This window comes from Myotis myotis, unplaced genomic scaffold (genome assembly GCF_014108235.1).
Source record: "Myotis myotis isolate mMyoMyo1 unplaced genomic scaffold, mMyoMyo1.p scaffold_m19_p_4, whole genome shotgun sequence".
Classification (NCBI taxonomy): Eukaryota; Metazoa; Chordata; class Mammalia; order Chiroptera; family Vespertilionidae; genus Myotis; species Myotis myotis.
In genome coordinates, this window is record NW_023416346.1 from 40,609,855 (window position 1) to 40,637,015 (window position 27,161).

Genomic DNA, 27,161 nt, shown 5'->3' on the forward strand with positions numbered 1-27,161 from the left:
CCAAAATATAGATCCCCAAGTCTGAGGGGTTAGCAGAAATGTAGAACCAAGATATAAAAGTGAAAATTGGAAAGATGCAGCAGCTAACACATGAAGTGAGTTAGGGAGGGTTTAAGTTAATCCTGAGCTGTCTGCCTCAGATTTTTATAGAATTCTCATGCCAGATTTTGTATTTAAAGGCCTGAAAAGAACTGAAAGCTTAAGGTATTTTGACATTATAAACTACAATGATTAGATTCTTTTAAGAACATTTCCTTTTAAGGAGAGAAGTTACCTAGGAAACTGATGGAACTGTTAGCCGGAGAACAGAAGACTCAGAGAATGTCAATCATTTCTCCTCTGCAAATTATCTATAAAAATAGCAGCATCCATCAGTCATAATAAAAGAATTTAAAGGACACTTCATTGCAGGCACAGGGACTTTAGAAATGGAAGACAGAGTAATTGCCTGTTCCCTGAAACTGGATATTGGAAATTGCATATTATATGAAACATGTTCCTTGGGTGTTAGTACCTGCTATAGAAGCTTCGCCTCCAAAGCCACAAAACCCAAATGTTAGCTGTCCAGGTCAGGTCAGTGTCCTAAAGGCTAAGAGTGATAACAGGTAGAGAAAATGGGTCCATCTAGGTAGATCTGAGGCAAAGAGTGATACAAAACCTCTGGTATAAAAGACTTATTACACAACTAGGATGGTCACCCCTTTCAACCTGAACAGTGCTCCCACAGCTCATGCTTATAAATTCAGTGCAGAGGCCACCTAGCACAAACATGGGCCCAAAAGGAATGAAACTGTCTTTGAGTGTGAAGGGGAAGGAGGCAGAGAATTTATAGAAACATTGATAAAAGAAAAGTGTGGAGGGGCACAGAACCCAACCTGCTTCTTATTTTACAATTCTAAGGGCTGAGATGCTTGCAAAACCCCAGAAGAGTCAGGGATTCAATATTTACTCAATATGCAGGGACTAACATAGATTATAAGGTGAAACCAGCTGAATTATGAGAATTACTTGAGCAGCAGAAAACTAAGAAATATTAAAGTCATTCATCAGGCCCTCCTATTGCTAGTAAATGAGAACTGGCCAAATCCAATTTCGGGGGTTGCCCAGAAAAGGTAGTGAGTAAAGAAGGAGGCCCTGGGCAGTTAGCCCTACAGGCATGATTTGGAAGAGAGATGCTTCTTTGCTGTATATTAGCCAGAAAACAAGCAATAGTTTAGTGGTGTGGGGAGAAGGAATGGTGGCAGGGAGGAAGACAGCAAGTCCACGTTACAATAAGGAGTTCAAATATGTTATTAAAGTGTCTAGACCTGGGTTTCTTGATCATTTCTTAGCCATAGATCCTTTTGACAGCTTGGTTAAATATCGATTTCTTTTCATAGTAATATTTTTCAATATATAAAATAAAACACAATGGATTACAAAGGAAACCAAATATACTGCTATACAATTATGTAATATTTCATATATGTCTTAGTAATATATGTTTCCTTATTAACACACTAGAGGTCTGGTGCATGAAATTCATACACTCAACGGGGGGGGGGGGTCCAACAGCCTGGCCTGCACCCTCTTGTAGTCTGGGAGCCCTCAGGGGATGTCCAACTGCTGTGGAGGTGGGAGAGGGTCCTGCCACTGTGGCTGCACTTGCCCGGCTTCTGGCTGAGAGGTTCTCCCCCTGTGGGAGCACAGTGACCACCAGGGGGCAGCTCCTGAGTTGAGCATCTGCCCCCTGGTGGTCAGTGCGTGACATAGCAACTGGTCATTCTGGGGTTTGGTCCATTTGCATATTAGTCTTTTATTATATAGGTTTAAATTAACAAGATCTAGCTGTGGATATAATAAGTACCATGATTTCAAAGCAGTGATGAACATAAGAGGTATTTTGAAATCTCTACAACTTCTGTTATTTTATATAAAAGGATTTCTACTAGTTTCAAAGTTGCAGATACTGTGAATATTACTGCGGTTTGTTGCTTACATTCATGATACAAAATATTCAATTTCAGTTTGAAGTTAGTGAAAACAAGCTGTATTTTTTCCAATATAAATATACTGACCTCTTTATTTGGGGGAGGCACTTAACTGAGGTTTTATTAGAATATTGAAGCAATGTCTTTGAAAAAGGCAGCTCTATAAAATAAATATTTTAAATTAAATCCCTAACTGCATGGACAGGAAACCAGGGGAGAGACTGAAGTGAGGAGCAGCATACCCCATCTCCACATCAACACACGCATGTGCACACACATGGAATGCCTTCACACATGTATGGAGTTGGCCCCGTATGCAGCTCACACATGATATCATCTGCCTTTCTTCGTGGAACTGATTTTTAAGGAGTGGGAAAAACCAAAATGAAATACAACAAAGAGCAGACCATCCTTTGTAAGACAGTTTTGTAGAGACCCCTTTATCTTTTTTAATGAGATATAATTGACATATATTTTTCATGGATACCTTGGGAACTTGTGCACCCAGATTAAGAACTGGTAGAAATGAAAAGCAGGAGCCAAAACCAGAAACCAGGAAACTTAAAAACAAAGAGTAACAGAGGGATTGAGTATGAGGTCTAATTGAATTCAGATGATGAAGAACATATACATGTAGTGGCTCTTTACTTAAGTGTTCCCATCATGCACTTGATTGTCTGACCTACATTCAGGTAAAAAGCCTGGCAAAAGGTAGAGTGGGTAAAAATGAAAGAAAAGTGACTATATGTTGTTAACTATTGAAGTTGGGTGATGACTACAGTAGGTTCCTTATAGTATACCCTCTACTTTTCTGTATATTTGAAATTTTTCTTACTAAAATAATTTAGAAGTAAAAAATAAAATAAAGGATCTGACATGTTTATCAGATCCCTCAAATCCATTCACTTACCTATTCATTGATTCAACAAATACTTATTGTTTCCTCTGGCACAGTATAAGGAATAGCAAGGCTGAAACCCAAGTCATGTGAGGGTCAGACCTGGAGAAACAGTAAGGAGGAGTTAGTTTCAGTCCAGAATGAAAGAAAGAGAATGCTTGAATGAAACCAGAAGGTAGAGTAGAAGGCCCTGAGGGAGGACATTTTGATGGAGGTAAAGTTCTTGAAAGAGAGAGGGAAAAGTGGAGTGGGAACACTACATTACAATGGGAGTGATCAGTACAATCTGGAATGGGGGAATGGAGAAAAATGGCTAAAGAAATGGGGATCCACCAATGGAAGTTTTTGCATCTTTCTTCATAGCTATTTGGTGGCTATTTGCTGCCCAAAAAGACATATTCAAGAATATACCATTTGTATAAACAAACAAGCAAACAAAGGCTGGTCACATCAAAGCTCTCTCCTAGAAACATGAGTTTTAGAGTAAATTGTCAATCTCAAAAGAAAAAATATGTTAGCTTTTTCAAACAGAGCTTTAAAAGGTACACAATATAACTGGTCCCTAATGCAAATCAAAAGTCAGAGAGAATAAATTAATGTCTGTTTATATTTCATTTCCTCTAACATTTGCCTAACTGAGAAAACAGCAACTGGGTTTTAATAACATTGGAGGAGTGAAAATTCCCAGGATATAAACCTTTATTTTTTTTAATCTTTATTGTTCATATTATTACAGTTGTTCCTCTTTTTTCCCCCCGCATAGTTCCCCCCCCACCCGGTTCCCACCCCAACCTCTGCCCTTACCCCCGCCACCACTGTCCTCATCCATAGAAGTACAATTTTTGTCCAGTCTCTTCCCCCACCCCCACACCCTTTCCCCCCAAGAATTGTCAGTCCACTCCCCTTCTATGCCCCTGATTCTATTATATAACACAGTTTATTCTGTTCATCAGATTTTTTTATTCACTTGATTCTTAGATTCACTTGTTGATAGATATGTATTTGTTGTTCATAGTTTTTATCTTTACCTTTTTCTTCTTCCTCTTCTTAAAGGATACCTTTCAGCATTTCATATAATACTGGTTTGGTGGTGATGAACTCCTTTAGCTTTTTCTTATCTGTGAAGCTCTTTATCTGACCTTCAATTCTAAATGATAGCTTTGCTGGATAAAGTAATCTTGGCTGTAGGTTCTTAGTATCCATCACTTCGAATATTTCTTGCCACTCCCTTCTGGCCTGCATAGTTTCTGTTGAGAAATCAGCTGACAGTCATATGGGTACTCCCTTGTAGGTAAGTAACTGTTTTTCTCTTGCTGCTTTTAAGACTCTCTCTTTGTCTTTTGCTCTTGGCATTTTAATTATGATGTGTCTTGGTGTGGTCCTCTTTGGATTCCTTTTGTTTGGGGTTCTCTGCACTTCCTGGACTTATAAGTCTATTTCTTTCACCAGGTAGGGGAAGTTTCCTGTCATTATTTCTTCAAATAGGTTTTCAATATCTTGCTCTCTCTCTTCTTCTGGCACCACCATAATTCGGATGTTGGTAAGCTTGAAGTTGTCCCAGAGGCTCCTTACACTATCTTCATATTTTTGGATTCTTTTTTCTTTTTGCTTTTCCAGTTGGGTCTTTTTTGCTTCTTCATATTTCAAATCTTTTACTTGATTCTTGCGATCCTCTAGTCTGCTGTTGGATCTCTGTATAATATTCTTTATTTCAGTCAGTGTATGCTTATTTTCTAGTTGGTCCTTTTTCATATCCTCGAGGATCTCACCAGACTTATTGAGGGTCTCACTAAATTTATTGGCGGTTTCTAGAAAATTCTTTAAAAACCTTATAACCGTGGTTTTGAACTCTATATCCAGTAGTTTGCTTTCCTCCATTTCTGTCATTTGTGAACTGTTTCTTTGTCTCCACATTTTGGATGCTTTCCTGTGTTGATAGAGTGGCTTTCTGTGCTAGGTGTCCTATATGGCCCAGTGGCTCAGCCTCCCCAATTACCTGAGGTGGACACTCTTGGAGTACCCCTTTGTGGGCTGTGTGCACAGTCTTGTTGTAGTTAAGCCTTGATTGTAGCTGGTATCACTGAGAGGAATTGACTCCAGGCCAATTGGCTGTGAGAATCAGCTGTGTCTATGGCGGGAGAACTTCTGTGCTGGAGACACCCTTATGGGGCAAGACTTGCTTCAGTGGGGCTTTGGTGCTCACTGAGTGTGCCCCCTGAGTGTGTCCCTTATGGATCTGATGAGTTGTAATCTGGATGGTCCCACTCTGACCACTGAGTACACTGGCTCTTGGATCTCTAAGGAGGTGCTAATTTAGCCTCTGCCTGAGGCTACCCAGCAGGAGCTACAGAGAAATCTGCAGATTCCTCTTCTTTGTTTGGGATTTGGAGGTGCCCAGATGAGGCCCAGCTGTGGAGCAATGCAAGCTGCTGTGGGGCCTTGGGCCTTCTTTTGGATGTTCTGGGTCTCTCTGACCCAGCTGCAGTTTGTTAGGTAATTTTAGATTGCAAAGGGCCAGGTCATTCATATGCAAAAGCCTCTGCACACAGCTTGGGTGGAGCAGGGTCTCAGGGAATCAACAGGGCGGAGCAAACAGCTATGGCTGATCCTCAGCCCTGCCCTAAGAGGCCTCAGGTCCCAGTGTCCCGCAGTAATTGGTAATCGCTGTAAGCACCTCTGAGAGAAAGTTGCCCTCGAGTTTTACATGATGCCAGACAGTCCAGTTTCTCCCCGTATGAGTCTGGGTACCCAGAGACTCGCCTGGAACTGGAGTTCAGGGCTGTTGGGAGCTTGTTTCTCCCTCCCAATTGAAAGACAACGGCATCCTCAGTTGCCAGCCCTTTCCATGTGCACCTCCGTACCTCTGCACTTTACTTCCGCACCTCCTCTGAGTTTCAGTCTGCTTTTCTTTTTCCTTCTAGTTGTAGAATTTCCACTCAGCCAGCCTTCCTGTGTTTATGGATGATGTCCCTTTTGTCTTTAGTTGTATTTTGAAGTGGTTGTGTGAGGCAGCAATTTCCGGTGTTTACCTATGCCACCATCTTGGTTTCTCTCAGGATATAAACCTTTAAACAAGTTTTCTTCCAAAGCCCATTTCAATAACAACTTTGTAATTATTGCACTCACAGAAGAGCTCTGGCTGGCACCTTCCAGTGGGAGCTTCAGGAACCTCCTGGCAGCCAGATGCCTGAATTCTAAACCCCTGACTCATTCAAGTAAAGAAATGAAGTCCAGATGAGTTTCATCAGGAAACCCTTTGGTAGGAAGGTTGACAAATTAGAGGAATTCTGCTTCAATTTGTTTCTCCTCCGTTAGCTGCTAGTTGTACTTCCTTCCTTCAGCACTTCCTATGGCTCTGTTGACCCAGACACAGTGACTTGAACTTGTCCAATTGTCAACTAATTCAATTCCCTTCAGATGTTCTAGTTACATCTGCCACAACATCTGAACAGTAGGTGGTCCAGTCCCTGTTCACAGAAAAAGACAATTCAGAAAGGACAATACCTCTTAAAATGTTAATCTTGCCCAGCTAGCATGGCTCAGTGGTTGAGCCGTCACCCTACGAACCAGGAGATCATGGTTCAATTCCAGGTCAGGGCACATGCCCAGGTTTCAGGTTTGATCCCTAGTGTGGGGTGTGCAGGAGGCAGCCAATCAATGATTATCTCTCATCACTGATGTTTCTATATCCCTCTCCCTCTCCCTTCCTCTCCAAAATCAATATATATATACTAGTGGCCCGGTGCATGAAATTTGTGCATGGGGGATGGGGTGTTCCTCAGCCCAGCCTGCACCTTCTCCAATCTGGAACCACTCGAAGGATGTCCTACTGCTGGTTTACAGGAATCAGGCCTAAACTGGCAGTTGGCCATCCCTCTCGCAATCTGGGACTGCTGGCTCCTAACCACTCACCTCCCTGCATGCCAGCCTGCTCGCCCCCAACTGCCCCCCGCTGCCAGCCTGATCACCCCCAACTTCCCCCCCTGCTGGCCTGCTCGCCCCCACCTTCCTTCCCCACTGGCCTGCTTGTCCCCAACTGCCCCCCTGATGGCCTGCTCACTCCAAACTGCCCCCCCCACTGTCCTGATCACCTCCAACTGACCCCCACTGATGGCCTGCTTGCCCCCAACTGGCCCCCCTGCTGGTATGCTTACCCCCAACAGCCCTGCCCCCCACCAGCCTGATCACCCACAACTGCCCTCCTCTCTTGGCCTCTAACCGCCTCTACCTCGGCTCTGCCACCATGGCTTTGTCCAGAAGAATGTCCAGAAGGTCTCCTGGAAGGTCTCCCAGTCTCATTAGCATATTACCCTTTTATTAGTATAGAGGCCTGGTGCACAGGTGGGGGCTGGCTGATCTGTCCCGAAGGGTATCCCGGATCAGGGTGGAGGTCCCCTTGGGGCGTGGGGCAGCCTGGGAGAGGGGCCTGTGGTGGTTTGAAGGTTGGCCATGCCCCAGTGGGGTGAGAGTCCCCGCTGGGGGGGCGTGGCCAGCCTGTATGAGGGGCTGAGGGCTGTTTTCAGGCTGGCCACGAACCCGGGCAACCCAGGCTCCCAGATCCTCCTTGAGCGGAGGCCACAGCAACTGGAAGCAGGTATCTGGGATTTATTTATCTTCTATAAATAAAACTTTGTAACCTTGCACAGAGCCCACAGCCAGCCAGGGCAGGCGGGCAGCTTGGCTTCCTCCATCACCAGGGGCAACCCAAGCCTCTGCTCGCTCCAGCTCCCATGGCCACCGCCATCTTGGTTGGGTTTATTTGCATACTTGATCCTGATTGGCTTGTGGGCATGACTTGTGGGTGTGGCTTGTGAGTGTAGTGGAGGTACGGCCAATTTGCATATTTCGCTTTGATTAGATAAGATATATATATATATATATATATATATATATATATATATATATATTAGAGGCCCAGTGCACTTGGGGTGGGGGGGTCCCTTAGCCCAACCTGCGCCCTCTTGCAGTCTGGGAGCCCTTGGGGGATGTCCGACTGCTGCAGAGGTGGGAGAGGCTCCTACCACTGCCACTGCACTTGCCAGCCTTGAGCCCGCCTTCTGGCTGAGTGGTGCTCCCCCTGTGGGAGCACACTGACCACCAGGGGGCAGCTCCTGTGTTGAGCGTCTGCCCCTTGGTGGTCAGTGTGTATCATAGTGACTAGTCGTTTCTCCATTTGGTCTATTTGCATATTAGCCTTTTATTATATAGGACATGTATATACATACATATATACATATCCTATCTAATAAAGAGGGAATATGCTAATTGACCCTCACGCTATTGCAAAGATGGCAGCTCCCACAGCCAGTAAGGAGGGAATATGTTAATTGACTGTCCCACCCTCAAAGATGGCAGTGCCAACAGCCAATAAGGAGGGAATATGCTAATTGAATGCCATGTCCTCAATGATGGCAACAGCCACAGCCACAAGATGGCTGGCAAAGGTGGGCAGTTGTGGGTGATCAGGCCAGCAGGGGAGGGAAGTTGGTGGGGACCAGGCCTGCAGAGGAGAGCAGTTAGGGGCAACTGAGCTGTCAGGGGAGGGTAGTTTGGGGTGACCGGGCGGCAGGGGAGGGCAATTGAGGGTGACTGGACTGGCAGAGGTGGGCAGTTGAGGGTGATCAGGCTGGCAGGGAAGTGGTTAGGGGGTGATCAGGCTGGCAGGCAGAAGCAGTTAGGGGCAATCAGGCTGGCAGGCAGGTGAGTGGTTGGAAGTCAGCAGTCCCGGATTGCGAGAGGGATGTGCGTCTGCCAGTAGTCGGACATCCCCTGAGGGGTCCAAGATTGGAGAGGGTGCAGGTTGGGCTGAGGGACACCCCCCCAGTGCACAGATTTCGTGCACTGGGCCTCTAATAAATAAATAAATAAATAAATATAAAGATATACACACACACACACACACACACACACTAATAAAAGAGAAACATGCAAATTGGTGTCGCTCCATTACGCCCACCAGCCAGTAAGGATGAGTATGCAAATTAACCCAAACAATGATGGTGGTTGATTCAGAAGATGGCTGCCGAAGGGAAGGCAGACTGTAAGACAGTGTGAGAGTGAGAGAATGAAAGGAGAGTGTGTGGACATACCGAGAGAGTAAATTTGTGGGTGAGCGATAGCTATACTCCAGGGGACTGTTGGAGACTGCCGGATCGGGCTCCCCTAACCGGGCAGCCTCCAATGCTGCTGAAATCTCTCCCGGAGCAGCCAGCTCAGCCACGGAGACCGCACCATCTTGGGTGGCTGATATCGGAAGCGTATACATCCAGAAACCCTGCAACCATGGCACCCAGGGTCCAGCTATGAACCTAGGAACACTGGATCTCAAGCAGTGCAAATACTTGGACTCAGATGAGCCCTGCTCCTCCTCACAGAAAGGTCAGATTTTGCCTAGATAAAGGTGTGGTTTGTAATTCAGGTTGGAGAGAGGAACGCATGCGTGGGGGAAGTCTGTGCCCCACAAAGTCCTCGGCCGTTGGGGCTAGCGTGATCCACAAGTATGGAAGGGGTCCCGCAGGGCTGCTGGCAGAAGGGAACTCTAAAAATCAGCCCATAGCTGGACTGGGTGCAAAAAGGCAGCCTCAGATTTTGCCAGTGTGCTGGCTGCTTAGTGCCAGGGGAGAGAGGACATGCGGAAGAGACTTTGGGAGAATTGTGCACTCTGGCTCTTTTTTTTTTTTCTCCTTAAATCTTTTCTTTTGATTATTAAACCCAATACTTAGGATTGCCCAGTTGGGGTCACTCACAGAGACTGCAGGGGAAAGTTGTTTTTGTGGAACCTGGGAATCAGAGTGGGGAGTAATGACCAAGGAACCAGCTCTGGGGCAGTCAACTCTCCCAAACCAGTATTAAGTGCGATAGGGAAAACAAAAACTAAATACTGGCTAGAGAGGACTTGTAGCCTCAGAGGTCAATCCAGAAACACTGCCACCCAGGGGCTAAACCATGAACTGACTCTTCTGTAAATACAAATAAAGGCAAACTGGGAAACAAAGAAATACTGCCTGCTTTAAAATCAGGACTGTGGTTTACAATACGGAGGAACAGTGTATCGAAGGGAACTTCAACACTCTCCTGAATACCTGACAGGACTAAGGCGTGCCAAACAGAAGAGTAGAGGAACTAAAGGACCTTCACTACTGCACATTTTTATTTTTTTCACCTTTTACTTAAGAAACTATTTTTTTTCTTTTTTCGTCATCTGATTTTAACTTTTCAATTACTACACTTTTATTTTTAACCAGTATTATTACTACTACCTTTTACCTTTTTTTAAGTGTGATTTTATTTTCTCTTTATTTTATTTTGGGATTAGTGTTCTACATTCTATTTTCATCTTTCCTTTAGCATCATTTTACTCTATCTCAACTTTACCTTTATGCCAAAACTCTCTTCCTCACTTTTCCCTTTTTGTTGTCCTGTTTCTCTTACCCTATTCCTGCTTTAGATTTTCCCTGTTCCTTTTTTTTACCCGCTGTTAAAATTTCACCCTACTTACATATCTAATTTCCAATCCCCTGCTCTAAGTACATATACAGCTCTCTCTTCTCTTTCTTCACTATCCAATTTTTTTTTCTCTCTCTGTCATTTTGCTGTTGTTTGCTTGATTGTTGATTATATTTGGGGTTTTTTATGCTTGTTTGTGAGATTGTTTTTCTTTTTATTTTTTTGTTGTTTTTTTCGGTTATTTTTTGCTTCTGTTTTCCCTTGCCTCGCTTGATATTAGTTGTTTGTAGTTTGCAATTATCTCTAGGTATCTGTTGCTGGAATTTGTTGGGATTAGTGGCTGTTCTATTGGAGTTTTCTCCCCATGTAAATAGTTTCTTCCCCTCTTCTATTTCATTCTCTTTCTTTTCTCTCTTACTTTTTTTTCCCTTTTCCCAATTTCATTTTTCCACTCTTTTTTTCTATTTTTTCTTTTTCTCTTCTGCTTTCTTCCTTATCCCCTAATTCTCTTTTCTCTGGTGGTCACCTTTATTTGGGTTTATTAGTATTATGAATACATTTGTGTTCATTGCCTTGTGAGTTTTACCTTGTTGTGTTGTATTTTGTGCCTTTAAATCAACGCAGCAGAGAGAGAACTACATAACCAAACACCTGGAGAAGAGAGATCATGGGAAGACAAAGAAACAGCCCGCATATGAAAGAAAAACAGCCATCACCAGAAAAGGAAGTAAACGAAATGGAGGCAAATGAGGCAAGCAACCTGTCAGAGAAAGAATTCAGAGAAATGGTCATAAGGTGGATGAAAAGAATGGAAGACAAATTCAACAATATGTGTAAGAACCAACAGGAAATGAAGAAGAACCAAGAAGAAATGAAAAATGACATCACTGCTATAAAGAACTCAATAGAAAGTATCAACAGTAGACTAGAAGAAGCAGAGGGCCACATCAGTGAGCTAGAAGATAAGCTAGGAAAAAATACCCAAGCAGAGCAGCTTCTAGAAAAAAAATTAAAAAGCAGGAGGAGAGCCTAAGAGAACACTGGGACAACACGAACCGAAACAACATCCACATAATAGGGGTGCCAGAAGGAGAGGAAAGTGAGCAAGGACTAGAAAACCTGTTTGAAGAAATAATGACAGAAAACTTCCCTGATATAGGGAAGAAAAAACTCACACAAATCCAAGAAGCTCACAGAATCCCAAACAAAATGAACCCCAAAAGACCGACGCCAAGGCACCTTATAATTAAATTGGCAAAGACCAATGACAAAGCAAGAATCTTAAAAGCAGTCAGAGAGAGACAGAAAGTTACTTACAAAGGATCCCCCATCAGACTAGCGACTGATTTCTCAACAGAAACACATCAGGCAAGAAGGGAATGGAATGAAATATACAAAGTCATGCAAAGGAAGGGTCTGAATCCAAGAATACTGTACCCAGCAAGGCTATCAATCAAAATTGAGGGTGAAATCAGGAGCTTCACAGACAAAAAAGGACTATGGGAGTTTCTTACCATGAAACCAGCAAAGCAAGAAATGCTAAAAGGTCTGCTGTAAAAAGGAAAAATAGGAAATGAAGAAGGAATACAGGGGTAAAGAATAAAAATGGCGACAAACAAGTATCCTATATAATAAAGGGTAATATGCAAATTGACTGAATGGCAGAATGATTGGTCGCTATGATGAGCACTGACCACAAGGGGGCAGATGCTCAATGCAGGAGCTGCCCCCCCGTGGTCAGTGCACTCCCACAGGGTGAGCGCCGCTCAGTCACAAGCCATCAGTCACCCCTCAAGGGCTCCCAGACTGCTAAAGGGCGCAGGCCAGGCCGAGGGACCCCTCCCACTCCCGAGTGCATGAATGTCGTGCACCAGGCTCCGAGTCTATCAATAATAACTTTAAATGTAAATAGATTAAATGTCCCAATCAAAAGACATAGGGTAACTGAGAGGATAAGAAAACATGACCCATATATCTGCTGTCTACAGGAAACCCACCTCAGAAAAAAGACGCACACAGACTGATGGTGAAGGGATGGAAAAAGGTTTCTCAGGCGAATGGAAATGAAAAAAAAGCTGGGGTAGCAATACTTATATCTGACAAGTTAGATCTCAAAGTGAAGGACATAAAAAGAGATAAGGAAGGCCACTTTATAATACCAAAGGGAGCAATCCAACAAGAAGAAATAACTCTGGTAAACATATACGCACCCAATATAGGAACACCCAAATACATTAAAAAAAACTTCTGGAGGAGATCAAGGGAGAGATTGACAGCAATACAATCATAATAGGGGACTTTAATACCCCACTATCACCATTGGACAAATCCTCTAAACAAAAAATCAGCAAAGAAACATCCATCCTAAATGACTCACTAGATCAGATGGAATTAATTGACATCTTCAGAACATTTCACCCCAAAGCCACAGAATATACATTCTTCGCAAGTGCACATGGGTCATTTTCAAAGATAGACCATATATTGGGTCACAGGGAGAGTCTCTTCAAATTCAAGAAGATAGAAATCATTTCAAGCATCTTCTCAGATCACAATGGCATAAAACTAGAAATCAACTACAATAAAAACAATCCAGAAAAATAAAACACATGGAGACTAAATAGCATGCTATTAAACAATGACTGGGTCACCAGAGAGATCAAAGAAGAAGTAAAAAATAAAATGGCAACAAACAACAATGAAACACAACAACCCAAAACCTATGGGACACAGTGAAAGCAGACTTAAGAGGGAAGTTCATAGCTCTACAAGCCTACTGCAAAAAACAAGAAACAATGATAATAAATTACATAACCGTATAACTCAAAGACTTAGAAAGAGAGCAACAAGAAAAGCCCAGTGTAAGCAGAAGGAAGGAAATAATAAAAATCAGAGTGGAGATAAATGACATAGAGACCAAAAAAACAATACAAAAGATCAACAAAACCAAGAGCTGGTTCTTTGAAAGGATGAACAAGATTGGTGAAACTCTAGCCAGGCTCACCAAGAAGCAAAGAGAGAGGACCCAAATAAACAAAATAAGAAATGAAAAAGGAAAAATAACAACAGACACCACAGAAATACAAAGGATTGTTAAGAAAATACTTTGAACAACTCTACTCCAACAAACTAGACAACCTGGAGGAAATGGACATATTCCTAGAAAAATACAACCTTCCAAAACTCAATCAGGAAGAATCTAAAAATCTCAATAGTCCAATAACTATGGAAGAAATTGAAGTAGTAATCAAAAAGCATCCAGCAAACAAAAGCCCGGGGCCAGATGGCTTCACAGGGGAATTTTACCAAACATTCAAGGAAGAACTAAAACCAATCCTCCTCCGACTATTCCAAAAAATTCACGAGGAAGGACCACTTCCAAGCTCATTCTATGAAGCCAGCATCACCCTAATACCAAAACCAGAAAAAGACAACACAATGAAAGAGAATTACAGGCCAATATCCCTCATGAACATAGATGCCAAAATCCTCAACAAAATCCTAGCAAATCGGATCCAGCAATACATCAGAAAGATCATACACCATGACCAAGTAGGATTTATCCCAGGGATGCAAGGATAGTACAATATCCACAAATCAGTAAACGTAATATATCACATAAACAAACTGAGAGATAAAAACCACACAGTCATATTAATTGATGAAGAAAAAGCATTTGACAAAATCCTTTTTTGATAAAAACTCTCAGCAAGGTGGGAGTAGAAGGATCATACCTCAACATAATAAAAGCCATATATGACAAACCCACAGCCAACATCATACTAAATGGACAAAAACTAACACCATTTCCCCTAAGAACAGGAACAAGACAGGGATGCCCACTCTCACCACTCCTGTTCAACATAGTACTGGAAGTATTACCCATTGCGATTAGACAAGAAGAAGAAATAAAAGGCATACAAATTGGAAATGAAGAAGTAAAACTGTCCTAATTCACGGATGACATGATATTGTACATAAAAAACCCTAAAGACTCCATCAAAAAACTATTAGACTTAATAACTGAATTCGGCAATGTAGCAGGATACAAAATTAATGCTAAGAAATCTATGGCATTTCTATACACTAGTAATGAACTTACAGAAAGAGAGACTAAAAAAGTACTCCCATTTACTATCACACCAAAAAAATTAAGATATTTAGGAATAAACTTAACTAAAGAGGTAAAAGACCTCTACTCAGAAAACTACAGGACATTGAAAAAAGAGATAGAGGAAGACATAAAGAGATGGAAGAACATATCATGTTCATGGATTGGTAGAATCAACATCATTAAAATGTCCATACTACCCAAAGCAATCTATAAATTCAATGCACTCCCCATTAAAATACCAATGACATATTTCACAGACCTAGAACAAACTCTGCAAAAATTCATCTGGAATAAAAAATGACCCCGAATAGCTGCAGCAATACTGAGAAAGAAGAACAAAGTAGGTGGGATCTCAATACCAGATATCAAGCTGTATTACAAAGCCACTGTCCTCAAAACTGCCTGGTACTGGCACAAGAACAGACATATAGATCAATGGAATAGAATAGAGAACCCAGAAATCGACCCGAACCAATATGCTCAATTAATATTTGACAAAGGAGGCAAGAACATGCAATGGAGTCAAGACAGTCTCTTCAATAAATGGTGCTGGGAAAATTGGACAGATGCATGCAAAAAAATGAAACTAGACCACCTACTCACACCATACACAAAAATAAACTCAAAATGGATAAAGGACTTAAATCTAAGATGGGAAACCATAAAAACACTAGAGGAATCCAAAGGCAACAAAATCTCAGACATGCCGAAGCAATGTCTTCACTGATACATCTCCTAGGACATTGGAAACTAAAGAGAAAATAAACAAATGGGACTACATCAAAATAAAAAGCTTCTGCACAGCAAAAGAAACCATCAACAAAACAACAAGAAAACCCACTGCATGGGAAAACATATTTGCCAATGTTTTCACCGATAAGGGTTTAATCTCCATCATTTATAGGGAACTCATACAACTTAACAAAAGGAAGATAAACAATTCAATCAAAAAATGGGCAAAGGACCTAAATAGACACTTTTCAAAAGAGGACATTCAGAAAGCCAAGAGACATCTGAAAACATGCTCAAAGTCAATAATCATCCGAGAGATGCAAATCAAAACAACAATGAGGTATCATCTCACACCTGTCAGAATGGCTATCATCAACAAATCAACAAACGACAAGTGCTGGAGAGGATGTGGAGAAAAGGGGAACACTCGTGCACTGCTGGTGGGAATGCAGACTGGTGCAGCCACTATAGAAGACAGTATGGAGCTTCCTCAAAAAACTAAAAATGGAACTCCCATTTGACCCTGTGATCCCACTTCTAGGAATATATCCCAGGAAACCAGAAACACCAATCAGAAAGGATATATGCATCCCTATGTTCATAGCAGCACTATTTACAATAGATAAGATCTGGAAACAGCCTAAGTGCCCATCAGCAGATGAATGGATTAGAAAACTATGGTACATCTACACAATGGAATACTATGCTGCTGTAAAAAAGAAGGAATTCTTACCATTTGCAACAGCATGGATGGCACTGGAGAGCATTAGGCTAAGTGAAATAAGCCAGTCCATGAAAGAAAAATACCACATGATCGCACTCATTTATGGATAATAAACACCATTATCAACTGATGAACAAAAATAGATACAGAGGCAGAGCAGCATTGAACAGACTGTCAAACCACAGTGGGAAGCCCACGGAGGGTGGGGGGGGGGACGGCGGGGGGTAAGAGATCAACCGAAGGACTTGTATGCATGCATATAAGCATAACCAATGGACACAAGACACTGGGGGATAGGGGAGGCCGGGGAATTCAAGGGGGGAAAAAAGAGATATATGTAATACTCTTTGTAATACTTTAAGCAATAAAACAAAATTTAAAAAAAAACAAAAGATCATAGGACATAGACACAATTTTCATTAAAAAAAGATGGTGGTTAATTTGCATATGCAGGCACGGAGCGAAGACTAAAGATGACTGAAGACTGAAGATGACTGAATACTGAAGACGACTGAAGACTGAAAAGGCTTGGCTTCTCCGCTGTAGCCAGAGTGGAGAAGCCAAACCTCACTGCGGCCAGAGCAAAGAATCCAAGCCTTGCTGCTGCAGCTGGAGCAGAGAAGCCAAGTCTTGCTGCTGCGACCCAACTGGAGAAGTCAAGCCTCGGTGCTGTGGCCCGAGCGGAGAAGCCAAGCCTCACTGCTGTGGCCGCAGTGGAGAAGCTAAGTCTCACTGCAGCCGCAGCAGAAAAGCCAAGCCTCACTGATGCAGCCAGACCAAAGGCCTGGGTCCCAGGTGCCGGAGGAAAAGCGGTACCGGCAGCCAGGGGAAGGAAGGCCTATTGCACGAATCTTTATGCAACGGGCCTCTAATATCTATATATCTATATCTATATATATCTATCTATATATATATATATCTATATCTATCTATATATATATATATATATATATATATATATATATATATATATACACACACACACACATACATACACACACTAGAGGCCCGGTGCACAAAAATTTGTGCACTCGAGGAGGTCCCCCAGCCCGGCCTGTGCCCTCTTGCAGTCTGGGACCCCTCAGAGGATGTCCACCTCCTGGCTTAGGCCTGCTCCCCTGGGGTATGGGGCCTAAGCTGGCAGTCAGACATCCTTCTGGCAGCCCAAGAGCCCTTGGGGGGATGTCCACTTGCCAGCAGCAAGCAGTCCTAAGCTGCAGTCGGACACCCTTAGCACTGCTGAGGCAGCGGGAGAGGCTCCCGCCACCACCGCTGTGCTTGCAGCTGTCAGCCTGGCTTGTGGCTGAGCAGAGCTCCCCCTGTGGGAGCACACTGACCACCAGGAGCAGCTCCTGCATTGAGCATCTGCCCCCTGGTGGTCTGTGTGTATCATAGTGACCACTCATTCCCAGTGGTTCTGCTGTTAGGGTCAATTTGCATATTACCCTTTTATTATATAGGAGAGAGGCCTGGTGAACAGGTGGGGGCTGGCTGGTTTGCCCTGAAGAGTGTCCTGGATCAGGGTGGGGGTCCCACTGGGGTGCCTGGCCAGCCTAGGTGAGGGGCTGATGGCTGTTTGCAAGCTGGTCAAGCCCCCACAGTAGGGACCCTCACCCCATGGGGGTTTGGCCAGTCTGGGTTAGGGGCAGATGGCCATTTTCAGACTGGCCACAGCCGAGGACTGGAAGCAGGTATCTGGGATTTATTTATCTTCTATAATTGAAACTTGGTAGCCTTGAGCAGAGCTCAGGACCGGCAGGTCAGGCGGGAAGCTTGGCTTGCTCCATCGCCAGGTGCAACCCAAGCCTCCTGCTCACTCCAGCTCTGTGGCCGCCACCATCTTAGTTCGGTTAATTTGCATATTCACTCCTGATTGGCTGGTGGGCGTGGCTGGTGGGTGTGGCTGGTGAATGTGGCTGGTGGGTGTAGTGGAGGTACAATCAATTTGCATGTTTCCCTTTTATTAGATTAGATACTAGAGGCCTGGTGCATGAAATTCATCCACAGGTAGGGTACCTAGGCCTGGCCAGTGACCAGGGCCAATAGGGGCCTTCTGGCTGTTAGCTGGGGCCTTCCTTCTGGCTGCCAGCCCAGGTCTTTCTTCCCTGGCTGCTAGCTGCTGGTCGAGGCCTTCCTTCACTCTGCGCCGCCCCCTGGTGGTCAGCGCATGTCATAGTGAGTGATCAAACTCTCAATCTCCCAGTTGAATGCCTGAGGGGACACTTTGCATATTAGATAGATAGATAGATAGATAGATAGATAGATAGATAGATAGATAGATATAGATATAGATATAGATATAGATATAGATATAGATATAGATATAGATAGATATAGATATAGATAGATAGATGATAGATAGATAGATAGATAGATAGATAGATAGATAGATAGATTTTAATCACTTAAAAGCTCTTACAGCAGAACATGGAAGCAGACAGGTCTGGAGTGAGGGTGTGTGTGTGAGTGGGTTAGTGTATGAGAGGGGAGTGTGTGTGGGTGTGAGTGTGGGAGGGCATCCATATATGGAAACAGGAGGTTAAAGTGGTGACTTGGGGGCTCCAGGCCACTATAATCAAAACAGCCTGGGACTGGCATAAGAACGGACATATAGACCAATGGAACAGAACAGAGAACCTAGAAATTTACCCATGCTGTTATGCTCAATTAATGTTCGATAAAGGAGGCAAGAAAATACAATGGAGTAAAGATAAATGGTGTTGGGATAATTGGACAGCTACATGTAAAAAAATGAAACTAGACCACCAACTTACACCATACATAAGAAAAAACTCAAAATGTAAGTTGTATAACCATAAAAATCCTTGAAGAAAACATAGGTAGCCAAGTATCGAACATCTCATATAGCAAAATTTTCACTGATACAACACCTAGCGCAAGAGAAACAAAAGAAAAAATAAACAAATGGGACCACATCAAAATAGAAAACTTCTGCACAGCAAAAGAAAATGAACATCAAAAAGAAAATGCAACCCACTGTGTGGGAGAACATATTTTCCCATGATACATCTGATAAGGGGTTAATATCCAAAATATATAAAGCACTCATATAATTCAACAAAAGAAAAACAAACAACCCAATCAAAAAATGGGCAGAAGACCTAAATAGACACTTCTCCAAAGTGGACATACAAATGGCCAAGAGACATATGGAAAAATGCTCAGCATCACTAATCATCAGAAAGATGCACATTAAAATGACGATGAGGTACCATCTCACACCTGTCAGAATGGTGCCATCAATAAATCAACAAACAACAAGTGCTGGCGAGGATGTGGAGAAAAAGGAACCCTTGTGCACTGCTGGTGGGAATGCAGACTGGTGCAGCCACTGTGGAAATCAGTGTGAAGTTTCCCCCCAAAATTATTGACCCAGTGATCTGACCTCTAGGAATATATCCTAAGAAGCTTGAAACACCAAGCAGGAAGAATATATGCACCCCTATGTTCATAGCAGCACAATTTACAATAGCTAAGATCTGGAAACAGCCCAAGTGCCCATCAGTAGATAAGTGCATAAAAAAACAGTGGTACACTTACACTATGGAATACTATGCAAGTGTAAAAATAAAGGATCTCTTATCCTTTGAGACAACATGGAGGTCCCTGGATATCATTATGCTATATAAAATAAGCCAGTCAGAGAAAGACAAATATCATATTTCCTATCTCTCACTGGGGAAAAGACCAAAATTCAAAATAAACTGACAAACGAAATAGATCCAGAGACATGGAAGCATGGAACAGACTGATGAATCTCAGAGCAGAAAGAGGAAGGTGGAAAAAGATTAACCAAAGAACTTATATGCATATAGGCATAACACATGGACAGAGACAATAGTGCAGTGAAGGCCGGCAACACAGTACAATGTAAAGTATCACTTGTTTATCCTTGTGATCATGTACTTGACTGGGAGCTATAGCTCACTGCTGCTGCTGCCCAAGCATCATGAGAGGGTATCACATCTCATATCTCTCGCCAGGGGAAAAGACCAAAATTCAAAATGTGAAGTATGGTTTCTACTGAATATATACTGCTTTCACACCATTGTAAAGTCAAAAAATCGTAAGTTGAACCATAAGTTGTACACTGAGTGTCCAGATTATTATGACCACCTGACGTTTGTAGGCAAATTAGCTATAATTTCGCTCTGAAGTTGCTAGAGGGCCAGACCATTATAAATAGGGAAGCAGCCCTAACCAGTTTGGCTCAGTGGATAGAGCGTCGGCCTGAGGACTGAAAGGTCCCAGGTTCGATTCCGGGCAAGGGCATGTACCTTGGTTGCGAGCATATACCCAGTAGGGAGTGTGCAGGAGGCAGCTGGTCGATTTTTCTCTCTCATCGATGTTTCTAACTCTCTATCCCTCTCCCTTCTTCTCTGTAAAAAAAATCAATAAAATATATTTTCAAAAATAAAGAAATAAGTAGGGAAGCAGGTTGTTTATGACAGTAGAAGTGATTTTTTTTCTGAAGATATGGGTAAACAACACAATTTAACAGCCTTTGAATGTGGGATATATATATATATATATATATATATATATATATATATATATATATATATATATCTCGTCAGTATTTTGTTATAGCAGGTGTAGCAAACTCATACACTCTTGAACCATTCTTCCTTTAAAAAATAGTAAAATTACACATTTCCAGCCACTTATTCTCACTACCTGCATGCAACCAATGTTAACCGTTTTGTGCATCCTTCCAGAGATGTTTGATGCATGTGAAAAGAAATACATATATGAGCAGAGTCCTGGGCCACACTTTAGAAATTCTGTTGTAGGCAATGGGAGAGCTGCTAGGATTCTTTAAGCTTCTGAGTTACATGGTGGGATAGGCAGCCTAGTAGCAGGAGAAAGATGACAGTGATGGTTTCCAGCTCAAACATGTAATGGCTGGAAGACTGGTAGGGAGCACAGTGAGGAGATTATAATTCACATGTGAGTATCAAGGGCCTGAAGGAGGGCAGTAACCGTGAGGTCAGAATGGCAGAGAAGTATAGGAAAAACATATCCAAGGTGAAATGAGCAGGACTTAATTAATAAAATGATTTTGTTTATACTCCTCTAAATTTTAAAATTAATTACCATGACTGAAAAACTATACCTCTCACCACTCTGATTATTTTTAATATGGCCAGTGAGCCAGGAGAGAATGGAGGTTTTTCTCTAGATTTATTTTATATCGCCTAAAAGAAATTGTCCACAGAGGTCAGAGATTTGTGCTGCAATTATTATTTCTAAGTGGGAAAAAAAAATCCTCTATGGGAAAAACCTTTAGCTACTTTAACCATAGAAAATAATGAAAATAATAAACCTTCTCTGAACAAGAACTCACTATTGGGTTACTGATGCAAGAGTTAGAACAAAATTTGAATTAATGTACATTTTTATTAAAACCTGTTGACGACTACTGCTGCTCTAAAGACTCCTTTCCATAGCCTCTGAGGCTGCGCATTGGCCTTGTCAGCCCTTCCAGCCTCATTCTCAGCCATTCACCTCCCTACTCTCTAACAACATCCACTTGATCTTCGGTCAGGTGTTCAGTGGTGCCAAACTCCTGCCTGGTACTTGCATATGCTGTTCCCTCTGTCAGTGAAGTTCTATCTCATCCTCTTTGCCTGACTTTACTCATCAAGCCCCAATTTAAGTGTTACTTCTACAGGAAAGCCTTCTCTGATACCCTATATTAGGAAATTTTTCCTTTCTTTTTTTTTAATTGAAATATATTGACATATAACATTGTGTAAATTTAAGGTGTACAGTATGTTAATTTGATACAGTTACATATAAATATTATAATATGATTGCCATTGGAGTGATAATTAGCACCCCTATCGCATGACATTATCATTTGTTTTTAGTGGTTGGAATAATTAAGGTCCAGTCTCTTAGCAAGTTTGAATATAATATATTGTTGTCTACATTCACTGTATGGTGCATTCGATCTCTAGAGCTTTTTCACTACTTATTGTAAGTTTGTACCCTTAAACAACATCTGTCCTACCCTCCACACCCTATTCCCATCCCTGGTAACCACCATTTTATGCTGTTTTTATGAGCTTGGTTTTTTAGATTCCACATATAAGTAAGATCATACGGTATTTGTCTTTCTCTTTCTTAATTTATCTAAGCATAATATACTCATGGATAAAGAAGATGTGAGATATGTACATAATGAAATATAATTTAGCCATGAGAAAGAAGAACATTCTGCCATTTGCAACAACATGGATGGACCCTGAGGAAAAATATTTCTTGAGTGTTTGTTTTCTTAGCACCCTCTTATTTTTCCTCATAGTATTTGTCTGGCTCCCCAACTCAACTGTGCGCTCCAGGAGAGCAGGGCCTATGTCCCTTTTGTTCACCACCATATCCCTAGTGTAGTATAGGTACTCAGTGAAAAGTTAAGCTGAAGGCAGAGAAACTGTACAATATTCCCTAGAAGTGGTTTCCTTATGAGAAGGCTGGTGAAAGGAAAAAAATAAAAAATAAAGAGAAGGCTGGTGAGAGAAGTGACCCAACTACCTCCTCTACTTTCTCCCTCTACCATTTCAGCAGTTTTGTCCAAGATCTCCATTCCTAATCTAACCCATTCTTCAACCCACCCTCTATCCTTTAAATCTTAGTCCTCTCCCTTCTCAGTCTAGCTTTTGTTTTCCGTTTTCCCAATTTTTATAGAAACTGGATATAGAAAAATATTTCATGTCTTTTTAATGTCACTTTTAAAGGAACAACGCCAGTTCCATGAAAAATGGTAACCAACTTTCAGATTCAATGTCAATTTGATGAGGGCAGCCACTGTTCAGTTCCAGTTGGTTGTTCTGAGAAAATGGGGGCCCTGTGTGCCAGATTCCATGTTTTCAGAAGTCAGGAACCCATCTTTTTATAAGAAGCCTCCTATTTTTTGAAATATTGGCAACTATTTTTAATGTGAGCATGTGTTAGCTAATGAAGCCTATCTATGGACCAGAGGTGTCCCAGAAGGCACTACTTTGTGACCAAAAAATAGTAAATAATTTAACTACAATGCAAGTCAGAATGAAAACTGTGGTATGATGGATGTGGAAGCAGCATGCTGTAGGAACATATAGAATGCTACGATCACAAAATGCACATTGCCATATTAACGGATACATTAAAAACATAGCCATTGACCTTTGTGTAAGAGCATAGCCAAAGCAGGATTCCTGTGCCCCAACTTTTGTTTGACCTCCTGAGTCACACAGCTTGTCCATTTATGATCCATGACATGTTCTCATGCCTATATTTGCCTCCTGGATCTTGGCAATGGAGACAGAAAGTAAGGGAGGGATGATGATTAAAACAAAGAAAATAAGCTTAGAAAGGAGCACAATGTTCTTTCAGAAAATCACTACAGGAAATAAGTTCAAGAAAAATGATTCATAGACATTTGTATTCATTAATAGTTCATTCCTAGTTGTACTTTAAGTTGTCATTTTGATTGTAATTTCCAATACTGTACTTTAAGATCTTTTTTTGCTTATTTTTGTTTGTTTGTTTGTTTATGCTTTGAAGGGTATCATATTTAATAATACAGTAAATAGATATTCAGGACAAAAAAGGAAATTAAAAACAAAAAACATATTAACATATTGTCTTATTTGATAGGGCACCAGGAAAAGGGCTTCCTTAGATATTGGAGTTCCCCAGCATATAGAAAGATTCCTAATATATTTCTAGTCAGAAGTGACTACAGAAATAGATAGGCCTGAGAATGGGAGAGAAAGAGCAAGAGGAGAGTCTATATATAAGGGAACTTTTTGCTACATTTATAAATGTCACACTTCCATCTTCATAATCCAGGAATACCCCTACTCGGCCAATAGGTTTGGGCACATATTGCAGTAAAAGTGGGGAGGTGGTGAACACATTGTGGTGCATGTCGGTTTTAGCACAACCAAGAAGATAGAATGCTTTCTGGAGATTTATATTCATTACTATCCAATCATCACAAGAGACCCCTAAAGCCCAATTCCAAGTGTCTCCCACTTCTATCTCTCAGTAATGTTTTCCACGGTGAAAAGTCTGAGTACTCCAGAAAAGAAAACATTCAGATAGTGGAAAGGTATATGGTACACCTTCAATAGCACATCCAACACTCAGGTTTATCAAATCTCCCTGTAGGAAGACATGACTGCGAGTTCTTCCAAGACAGAGAGGAATAATCTCACTGTACAAGTTGAACCTTGCTATCAACCCAAGGACGGTCACTGCAGTGAGCTCTGCTTTCACAGGCTGGGGCATGTGCACACACACTGCCTTACTCCTGTGTAATATGTCTCCAAAATCCAGGAGCAGCTCTACATCTGTTTTATGGCACATTTCCTTCAGCTCTGTATACATTCCTCTTAAAAGCTCCCTCTTGTGTGCCATCCTGGCTTCACTGTCCTTGAGTTGTTCAAAAATCTCATTGCCTTCCCTTTGCAGTCTCTCTATATAATATTGCTCATCCGAATAGAGAAATACAGACACATTATCATATTTAGCTCTGACCGCTTCACCCTTTAAGATCACATAAATCTCCCAAGAACAGATTGTGATAGTTTCCACATTCAGGTTTCTGTCATTTTCACAGCATTTCTCCCATAAAGAGCACATGGTCTTGAGGAGTTTCTCCCTGTGTTGCTCAGCAGCCTCTTCTACTGAACAGTGTCTGTGAGCCTGATGCTCCTGGGAGGTAGAGCAGTGCACACAGAGCAGGCTCCTCTGGTCCTCACAGAAGATCTTCTTTGCCTCCATGTGTATCCTACACCTATTGCCCTTAGAGCACAGGAAATGCCACAGACTGGCTTGTCTGACAGTGAGAGCCATTTGCTTAAGAGAGACATTTGTGTGAAAGTCTCTCTGCTGGATTGCTTTCTGGCAATCAAAGCAGTGAGCAAGGACTGACCTGTTAGGCCAGCTGAGGTAGAAACAGGGCCTTCAAAAGCTGTGCCCAGTCTATGGTGATGGGGGTCTATGAAGCAGTTCCTGCAGATGAGCATATGAGTTCATTCTGGAAGACTTTCAAGATGCCATCCATATTTTGTATGAGCTTCCCCTGATTCAAACTCTGCTTGGAACATTCAACTGGCAGGACTCAAATTTCTCCCTCTCAGTGCAAGACCAAGAATGGCAATGCTTGCTCGAGAAGTTTTAATACAAAGAGGTCATCTCAGGGATCAGGTCTTCCAAGCATGGTGGCAGTAGCTCTCAGAAGTCTCCCTGACCAGGTAAGCTCCAAGCACACTCCCTGTGTTCTACTTTAAGATCTTTACTTTAGTCCTTTGCCTCATATCTTCAGTCTCCTAATTAACCAGAACATTCAAATCTGTGTTTGCCACTTAATCCTACCTAGCCTTAATATTCTAATTTTTTTTTAGTAAAAATACTCCTAAATGCTACTTAAATCTAACCACTTTCTCAAAACTTATCTGGACTATTCTCACTAACTCAAATTATTTCTCCAACCATCCTTTATCCTTTCCATTTCTCTATTCTATGACCCTTTGTGAATACCTCTGTGTAGCTTCATAATTCATGAACTCTTTTATGATTAACCTTAGGTAATTAATTTCCTGGAATATAGCCACAGTCCACAAAACTAATATTCAGAGACCTCCTGTGAATATCTGAAATCCTAGTCAAGCATTTCTGAAGACAAGTTATATAAAGAAGTTTAGAGAACCAAGATGGCGGCATAGGTTAACGCTGGAGTTTGCTGCCTTGAACAACTACTTCAAAAGTGAAACTAAAAGACGGAACGGACATCACCCAGAACCACAGGAACGCTGGCTGAGTGGAAGTCCTACAACTAGGAGGAAAGAGAAACGCATACGGACACTCAGAGGAGGCGCAGTGCTGAAGTCAAATTCTGAGGTGCGGAGTGCGCGGAGCGGGCTGGCAGCGGAGGGCGCGGTTGGCGTTTTCAATCGGGAGGGAGTCGCAGACTCGGAGCTCCAGATACGGGCGAGTATTTAGGGACCCAGACTCAAACGGGAGAAGCGGGACTGTCTGGCTTCGGTCAGAGCGAGTGCAGCTTTCTCTCCGAGGTTTGCAGCGGTTGATGGGACTCAGAGAGGCAGAGCCCCTGGGGACGGGACTGAGAGCCGCCATAACTGCTCTCTCCGGCCCACCCTGTTAATCCTGTGCGACCCGCCCCACCCAAGCCCTGCACAGAGGCATTTGCCAAATAGCCTCAGGCAAAGGCTAGATTAGCACCTCCCTAGAGGACAGAAGTTCTCTCACTGCAGACACAGCTGATTCTCACAGCCACTTGGCATGGAGGTCAAACCCTCCCTGGTATTAGCTACAACAATCAAGGCTTAACTACAAGACTGCGCACAAAGACCACTAGGGGGTGCACCAAGAAAGCATAACAAAATGCGGAGACAAAGAAACAGGACAAAATTGTCAATGGAAGATACAGAGTTCAGAACCACACTTTTAAGGTCTCTCAAGAACTGTTTAGAAGCCGCCGATAAACTTAATGAGATCTACAAGAAAACTAATGAGACCCTTGATGTTATGATGGGGAACCAACTAGAAATTAAGCATACATGGACTGAAATAACGAATACTATACAGACTCCCAACAGCAGACCAGAGGAGCGCAAGAATCAATCAATGATTTGAAATGCGAGGAAGCAAAAAACACCCAACCGGAAAAGCAAAATGAAAAAAGAATCCAAAAATGCGAGGATAGTGTAAGGAGCCTCTGGGACAGCTTCAAGCGTACCAACATCCGAATTATAGGGGTGCCAGAAGATGAGCGAGAGCAAGATATTGAAAACCTATTTGAAGAAATAATGACAGAAAACTTCCCCCACCTGGTGAAAGAAATGGACTTACAGGTCCAAGAAGCACGGAGAACCCCAAACAAAAGGAATCCAAAGAGGACCACACCAAGACACATCATAATTAAAATGCCAAGAGCAAAAGACAAAGAGAGAATCCTAAAAGCAGCAAGAGAAAGAAAATCAGTTACCTACAAGGGAGTACCCATATGACTGTCAGCTGATTTCTCAACAGAAACTTTGCAGGCCAGAAGGGAGTGGCAATAAATATTCAAAGTGATGAATACCAAGAACCTACAACCAAGACTACTTTATCCAGCAAAGCTATCATTCAGAATTGAAGGTCAGATAAAGAGCTTCACAGATAAGGAAAAGCTAAAGGAGTTCATCACCACCAAACCAGTATTATATGAAATGCTGAAAGGTATCCTTCAAGAAGAGGAAGAAG

At 42.2% G+C, this 27,161-nt stretch overlaps 1 protein-coding gene across 1 annotated transcript; it reads right to left on the minus strand.

Moving 5' to 3' along the window:
- Positions 1-6,271: 6,271 nt before the first annotated feature.
- LOC118653376 (tripartite motif-containing protein 48-like) lies at positions 6,272-25,213 on the minus strand. Its single transcript, XM_036304121.1, is given in 6 exon segments — positions 6,272-6,335; positions 8,958-9,111; positions 24,110-24,236; positions 24,453-24,876; positions 24,878-24,894; positions 25,196-25,213. Coding segments are annotated over 6 exon segments (804 nt in total).
- Positions 25,214-27,161: the final 1,948 nt, after the last annotated feature.